The sequence below is a fragment of the Benincasa hispida genome, chromosome 6, assembly GCF_027475165.1.
Source record: "Benincasa hispida cultivar pf3 chromosome 6, pf3_genome.v1.1, whole genome shotgun sequence".
NCBI lineage: Eukaryota > Viridiplantae > Streptophyta > Magnoliopsida > Cucurbitales > Cucurbitaceae > Benincasa > Benincasa hispida.
Genome location: NC_143483.1, coordinates 13,867,076 through 13,874,584, shown reverse-complemented (window position 1 = coordinate 13,874,584; position 7,509 = coordinate 13,867,076). Strand labels below are relative to the sequence as shown.

Below are 7,509 nucleotides of genomic sequence, written 5' to 3'. Positions count from 1 at the left end.
TATTCAAATAGTTTTATTAAAGTTTCACATCATTTCAACTCAAACTTGAATTAATGTGCTAATATTCCTTTCGTGTTTGTTTCAACACTTTATCTGAAAATAAATTATTCTCATCCATTATTTCTCACATGCAAGGATTTTCTACTGCTTTCAAAAAATGTAGGTTTTCTCTTTTCCCATTTCTCATTATATATATATAATTCCATTTTGAATATAGTAATTAGTTAATTTATATTAATTTAACAAAATTAATATAAATGTTTATTCAATAATAATCTAATAAACTATTTGCTTAACTTATTTTTACCATAAAAATTTATTAAATTAATGCAACTACATTTTTTTTACTATGTATAATTAATTAGCTAAAAATATTTTAAATATATTTAATTAGTAAATTAGGATTAGTTACATTTAGTTAGTACGAAAATTTATTCTTCAATAATAACCCTTGATTAATTATTTTTTATAATTAAACAATTATTTATTGAGATTAATTTTAATTCGATGTTACATTATACATATAATCAAATAATTAATCAAGGATTATTATTGAGATTAATTTTAATTCGATGTTACATTATAAATATATAATCATTATTGATTATTTATAATCAAATAATTATTTATTGAGATTCATTTTTGTTGCTTCAGGAACTTACAAATTTTTTTAATATTATTTATTAATATCATATTTCTTTTCCATTTTCATTGTTTATATAATATATTATTTATTAAAATATATGTTCTCATATTATTTAATTAAAATTAAAATTACTAATATTGAACGTAATTATTTCTAAAAATATTAAGTATTAGATTATAATTAATATGGCGTTCATTAAATATATTAGTTGATTAATTTTAATTATAAATTACTCAATTTTCAAATATTATAATTAAATTATCATTGATTCGTTAATTAATTAACTTTTATCAATATATTGAATGATATTTATCTTTTAGTTAATTAATATATTACGATTATATGAGATTGTCCTGTTTAATCTCATAAATTATAAACAAATATCATTTTTATTCATAAAATTCTGATAACATTTTTCATGCACAACCAAACACAGTATCTTTGATTCCTAAACATCCTATTCCTAGGTATACTATTTCCAAACAATTTTTATTCTCAAACATCCGTTCCCAAACATCCTATTTCCAAACATTCTTTATTCTCAAACATCCGTAAAAACTTAAACCAAACGGCCCCGTAGAGTTTTCTTTTTATTTCTTTTCCATTTTGTTGTGTCATGTTTAATGCTATGATTTTGTTATTCTTATTATGTTATGTTATATTAGTTTAATGCTATGATTTTTTATTTTTATATTCACTTTATTTATGATAAAAAAATTTACAATTATTTTATATGCAAATATTTCATGTTCTTTAATTTTGTAATCAATTTCCGATATTTGTTATTATTTTGTAATTATTTCTTTTCATTTTTTTGTTAATTTATGCTCTACATCGACATTTGCACAAATATTTTACAATATACATCTAAATATTCTTATTTTATAAAAATGATAATTAAAAATGGTCAATTATAGTCTAATTTAGCCATAATCAATTTTTCATTAATTAATTATAGCAATTTCCATCAATTTTGGTAAAATTTCCTAATATTTTCATCAATATTTCCATAAAACTGAGACCTCGATATTTCGAACCTTAAAAAAGAAACTAAAATTAATAAATAAATAGTTTACATTTGTTTTTCAAGATTAATATTTTATTGTTTATATTATATTTACATTAATAACATTTTTATTTTTATATGGATTTCTTACAATATAATATAAAAGTGGATTTACTCCTCTTATCTATGTCAATTTTTTTTTTTAAGATATCAACATGTCAACAAAAATTAAATACCATAATTCAACATTGATGGATAGTTTTTTCTTTTTGGAGAAAGATAACCAGAAGAAGTAAAAAATTACATTAAGATTCACAAATAAAGAGAAGCATCCAGAATAAGGGAGAGCAATATGAAGTGAACAAATTTTCTGTTCCAATGCCTTTTTCGCAAGGTATAGCTAGGGTGTTGTGCGCACGACGAACCTGGGGACTTGGGAGAAGGAGACATACCTCAAAGCCCTGTGTAGAGTCTTTAGCCCAATTTAACACCTTAATCACCTCGAGACAATCCAATCAGAATTGGGCGTAAATTGAATGTCACGACCTTCGCAATATTAAAACCTAATTTCTGAAATTTGAGATTGTATCGATTAAAATTATTGACTACGTTTCTCAATTTCTATATGGGCAATGTTTAATATATTAATACTATTATTTTTATATTATAAGCTATTTATTATACACATTAAACGCAACAAAGAAAAAAAATACACAGTGATCGTATTTTTTATTTCAAGCGAAAAATGTCGTGTTATTTTCTTTGTCAAAGTTTAACTCATATCTTATCTTAATAACAATGACAAAACTTGCCTTTCAAAATTTGGAAGATCAAAATGAGACCTTTTAACTTTCCAGATTAAATTAGAAATAAATAAATTTTAGAGAATGAACCAATGTTTTAAGATACTTATTCTAAAAGATTTTCTTCTAGACAATAAATTTAGGGGTAAAAGAAAGGTAAAAATCAACATTAAACTATAGCAATTGCCACACTCTTAACCTCTCAATTGTCACATCTCTAACCTTCATTTTATGAACTGATCGTTATTATTAAGTCATGTCCTACAAAGAATCGTCAATAATGAAACACAATTTTTTGTCAAAGCGAGCTTAGCTCCACGGTAATTAGTGTGACCTTCCATCTTAAAGATGGGAGGTTTGATCCCTCATCCCCACAGTTATTGTACTAAAAAAAATGAAACACAATTTGTTTAATTATCCACAAAATTACAAATTTAAAAAAGCGATTGAAATCTACCTGAATAGTTATGAAAAGATTATTTAAGATTCAATAACTACAATATTAATGAGTAACAAACTACAATATTAAGTGTTTTTTTTTAACGTTACTAACTAAAAATTGTTAAGTAATTAATTTTCATGCCATAGATACAGATTCAACTGACATAAACATGTAAGTTTAACCTCAATGTTGAGGTTCGATTCTCCCATAATATAAAAAAATAAACAAAAAGATATAATTTATCAGTGGTTTTGGAGGTTGGAGAGAACCCGATGGGCCTAAAATCTTAGCTAGCTACCAAATAGAGTTCACTGCAGTTACTTTCATGTTCAAAACCATCGCAAAATAAACAATCAAGATCTAGATAACACCCCAATGTCTTCATATCAAAAAATAGAATAACCCACTATATATGTTTTATATTTACATCTAAAGCTTCAATGAAATTTGTTTCATCTATCAAAGTTGACAAAGCAATGTGTTTCTATGCCATGATTGACAAATTTTTACACATACCAAAGACATTTTGGCTACACGTTAGAGAAGCCTAACCTTACACATCTTCTGATTCTGGGCGACCCGGAGGCGTGATAAGTGTCTCTCTGCTCTCTGCATCGGCTTTCTGAGACACAATCGGCATCTTGCCAGGATATAGTACATAATGTTGAAGCATGAAAAGAAGATCAAAAAATATACTTATCTGCAAAAAAAATGTAAATAACAGCAAATGCATTGTTATCAGTGAGAAGTAACGGATCTTTCCCTTGTATTTCTTCAGCGCATAGAAATGGTCTCAGATGCATTGTTAAACAAGAAGTTTTGGACTCGGTTAATCTTTCATTTCCTGCATCTCAGAGACTGCAATGTTGTAGTTTTCCATTCACTCAACAAAGCCGTATATTGAAACGTGTGAAGATTGAAGTTCGAAGTCCACAAACAAGTACAAGAAAAAGAACGTTTATCATAGAACTAGAGAAGAATCCATACCAAAGAGAGCAATGTCTTCCCAATATTGCCATAAAAGTTTACCCATGAATCTGGAAGAAAAAGAAAGTTGAATTTATATAACCCAGGTCAAAAATTCACACGCTACAGCCAAAAGTCAAGGACAAAGATAGCATACTTTGATCTATGGACTGCACTGTCATCTGCGCATAATTTGCCAACCCTCCCAGAAAGTCGAGTAGTATGTTGCCAATGCTGAATCCATCGGTGCTCTTCCGCAAAAAGTTCATGATAGCCTTTATAATGCATTATTAATAAGCATCAAGATGTATGCATTTTCCCTTAGAATTTTAACTGAAATAATACAATTACTTGGACAAAAAGATAACAGGCTCGGGCGTGATAATTTATTGCTCCTATGCATGTAACATTTTAATCAAGCCAAAGCTGATTTTCTATCCTGGTATGCTAATTTTCATTCTTTGCTTTCGGCACTAGGCAGACCCAAAGATGAACAATCACCAAGGTGCAAAGCCAATTCCTAGTATGAGAACTAATCAATCTAATTTGATCATATGGATTTTGGTAGTAGACCGATGGGTCAAGTCTCTTTTGGTAACAAAATTTAACAAGCAAGAAATTCTCACCTGAGGTATGTATTTAATAGCCGTCATAAATACTTGAATTGAGCTGTCAACATTAAAGATTTCAAGGTTAAAAGGCAATCTATAGTTGGGATACTCTACAAAGAAGCAACAAATTGAGTGATAAAAAAAAGTTCTGTTTGATACCGGGTTGTAAAACTAGACTTGGCACTACTACTGCTAATAACAAGACAACCCCCAAAAAGTTAGAATTCAATACATCCAAGATAGAATTTAAAAAGATAATCCCCAAAAGACTATCTAACATCAAGTAAGATCAAGTTGTAGAGTAGGTAGGAAAACACTACAATATATTCCATCCATTGTGGCTTGGCTGAACTTTCTTTTCATAAATTGGCTTCGTGTGTTGCCTTAAGGATATTAGTTTTTGCTTCCCAAAGTTCTTTCTGGTCAACTCCTAGATGGTTCATGGTAAGGCTAGAGTCCTTTGAAAAATTGCTTCAAAAGCTCTTCAGTTAGCTTTACGGATTGAGGGAACAAAATGATCTTCAAAGACAAATTATAAGGTAATTGTTGAACATATACGGTACACACTAAACAGTCTCTAATTGCAGTGCTTTATCTAAAGGTTTTCTTCTCACTTTAAGTACTCTACAACTTGATTAATGTAGATTAACACCGTTTCTGGCAGGGCAGATATTGCCATGCCGCCCTTCTACTGGCTATTAATAAAGTGATACCATTTCTTATCCAAATAAAAGGTAGAATCCTAGAGGAAGATAATTACACAACGATTCAATCAAATAAGTATATCTAAAAACCAAAAACATGACCTCTTCCACGATCTCATCATCACATTTCCATCTTGAAAGCCATTAAAGTTTCTCTCTGGTCAAATTTCCTAAAAGGACATCTTCAACTGTCATCATTAAAGTTCATAAAAGGGGAAAAAAAATCTGTCATCGTCAAACAAACATTTTCGAGAGTTTGAAGAAGCAAATCTTGATTCTTGCACCATTATTTCTGCTTGAATAATTGAAGTCCTAGAAATCTATAGCTATGGAAGTGGTAATATCAGTTTTAATGGTGATTCTTGCAAAGGCACCAATGTGGTGCAGGGCACGTGGCTTTTTAGACCTTGGCTAGGATATTGCTAAAAGGGGGGGTGGGAAGAGTTCAAATGACGAACCTCTTTTCAGGAAGTTATTTTGTAGCAGAGAAATTCAATAATTTATGTGCTAAGACAAACAGCAATCAGATTTGTGAAATGTTAAGGTAGCTTTTCACATCGTTATAAGTTAATAAAGTATAGCAGAAGAATTCCAGTCATAGGTTGGTTCAGTACACAATAGATCATCAAAAGATTTAAAGTGCCAACTAAAAAAATATCACCATTCAGGAAACATCTTAAGAACCCACTTACTTGAATATGGAAATTAGCCAGAGCCAAGAATGGCTAGACAGACCAATGAAGAAACAAATTGCGGCAAATAGCCATACAACAGTAACAATTGTCAGTGATACTTTGGAAACTATCTGAGTTCCGCGCTGCAAAAGTAAAAGAAAACAACAAATATGTTACTAAAACCAATATTTAACTAGATCAGCGGACAGAACAAATATGAACTTAGAGAAGAATCCCAAACTGCTCACATCATATATCACAATTTGGAACAAGGTGATTGCCGTCAACAGAACAGCATGTATTGAGAAAGCAACATCATTTGCAGCAACAGGTATCATCTGAGGGATCCAAGAAAATCAACAAAATCAGTAGAAATATAAAGGTGGAAGGAAGGATCCAAAAACTCTATACATGTATTGACTAATGAAGTTGAATAAATATTCTAACATGTTGACATGCTAAACACGAACACACACTAATTCACATTAAATAGCAGGATATTGAGTTCAAACTTCCACATCTAGATTTTCCTGGCAAAATATGCTTGTAGTTGTGAAGTCCAACACAATAAGTTATTCTAAAGCGGCCATAAACACAAGATATATTCAACGAATGCAACATTAATTCCAACATCAAAACATGAAAACAGAAGAACACACAACGAGAAGTTCACCCCTAAAATTTGAACAAAAAAGCAAGAAGGTAAAGGAATTAGAGTGACCTGATCGTAACCATATTTCTCGAAGTACTGTTTCTGAACAGCCGAGCTGAAGTAAAGCGAGGCATTATATATCAAATATGTCGAGTGCTTAGTCAAATTTAACAGCACAAAATCGAAGTTCAGTCCCACGACACTACATCAACACCAAAAAAAAAAAAAAAAAAAAAAAAAAAAAACAACGATAAATCAAGAAGAAGAAATCGGATCGAATAAACAAAAGGAAATGAACGAAAGTACCTTTTCCTACGGAAATTTAAGATGACTTGAGGATAGAAACTGATGGACCAGGAAACGAAGGCGAACCATCCGAGTACTTCGTAGGTAATCTCGAGCGGAATCGAATTCCACGACGCCATTTCTCTTCGTTTCCTGATTTCCGGCGAACGCAAAGGAAAAACAAGAAGGAGAAGATTATCGTCGGAAAGTGAAATTTGATCCGTCAAATCGAAATTCAGAAGCAGAGAAAGACGATGAACGCTGATAGTTACCGGCGGATCGAGGGGAGGATTCACCGGCGGAAAATAAAATAATCTTTTTTCTTATTTTTAAATATAATTTGTAGAATGTTGTAACTTATAAGAGAAAATGAAAAATGGAATAGAGTCGTAAAGCGAGGCATATGCATATGGAAATAGGTCAACATCGGTTAATTATCTAATTCAGGGCTGTTCCATAGGTTTGTGCACCTTATCCTTAATTTATTTTATTTTGGTTAATACAACCGTGTTTTAAAGACGATATTTCTATTTAAAAGAAGACTATAAAACATCAATATCTATAATTGAAATCTTTAAAAGGTGACTTTTTTAAATGTTTTTTACCATTTTACCTTTTTAATTAAAACAATTACAAATATGTCACTATAATTGCAATTTTTTTTAACAATAGTTAAAATTATGCAGGTTTGAGTTTGGCTAAATTCTAAAAAATGTATCT

At 30.0% G+C, this 7,509-nt stretch overlaps 1 protein-coding gene across 2 annotated transcripts; it reads right to left on the bottom strand.

The window, feature by feature from the left end:
- Positions 1-1,868: 1,868 nt before the first annotated feature.
- Positions 1,869-7,196, bottom strand: LOC120080391 (cystinosin homolog). 2 transcript variants are annotated; one of them, XM_090314633.1, is made up of 10 exons: positions 7,062-7,196; positions 6,811-6,942; positions 6,574-6,706; positions 6,101-6,190; positions 5,871-5,995; positions 4,490-4,532; positions 4,021-4,138; positions 3,885-3,934; positions 3,450-3,597; positions 1,869-2,222 (listed from the first exon to the last, which is right to left on the bottom strand). In XM_090314633.1, exons 2-9 carry the CDS (start codon positions 6,927-6,929, stop codon positions 3,451-3,453), a joined length of 825 nt encoding a protein of 274 aa, XP_090170759.1. In that variant the 5' UTR covers positions 6,930-6,942; positions 7,062-7,196; the 3' UTR covers positions 1,869-2,222; position 3,450. The 2 variants fall into 2 exon arrangements, with proteins under 2 accessions (XP_090170759.1, XP_090170760.1); XM_090314634.1 differs by lacking the exon at positions 1,869-2,222 and having other exon boundaries at positions 3,259-3,597; positions 6,574-6,619.
- Positions 7,197-7,509: the final 313 nt, after the last annotated feature.

Bases quoted from the DNA above. Each gene is read 5' to 3' on its own strand.
- LOC120080391 (XM_090314633.1), bottom strand. From the start codon at position 6,929: ATGGCGTCGTGGAATTCGATTCCGCTCGAGATTACCTACGAAGTACTC. The intron at 6,191-6,573 runs GTCACTCTAATT...TGGATCCCTCAG, and splicing joins AGAAATATGGTTACGATCAG to ATGATACCTGTTGCTGCAAA. The intron at 4,533-5,870 runs GTAAGTGGGTTC...TAATGTTGACAG, and splicing joins TGGCTAATTTCCATATTCAA to CTCAATTCAAGTATTTATGA.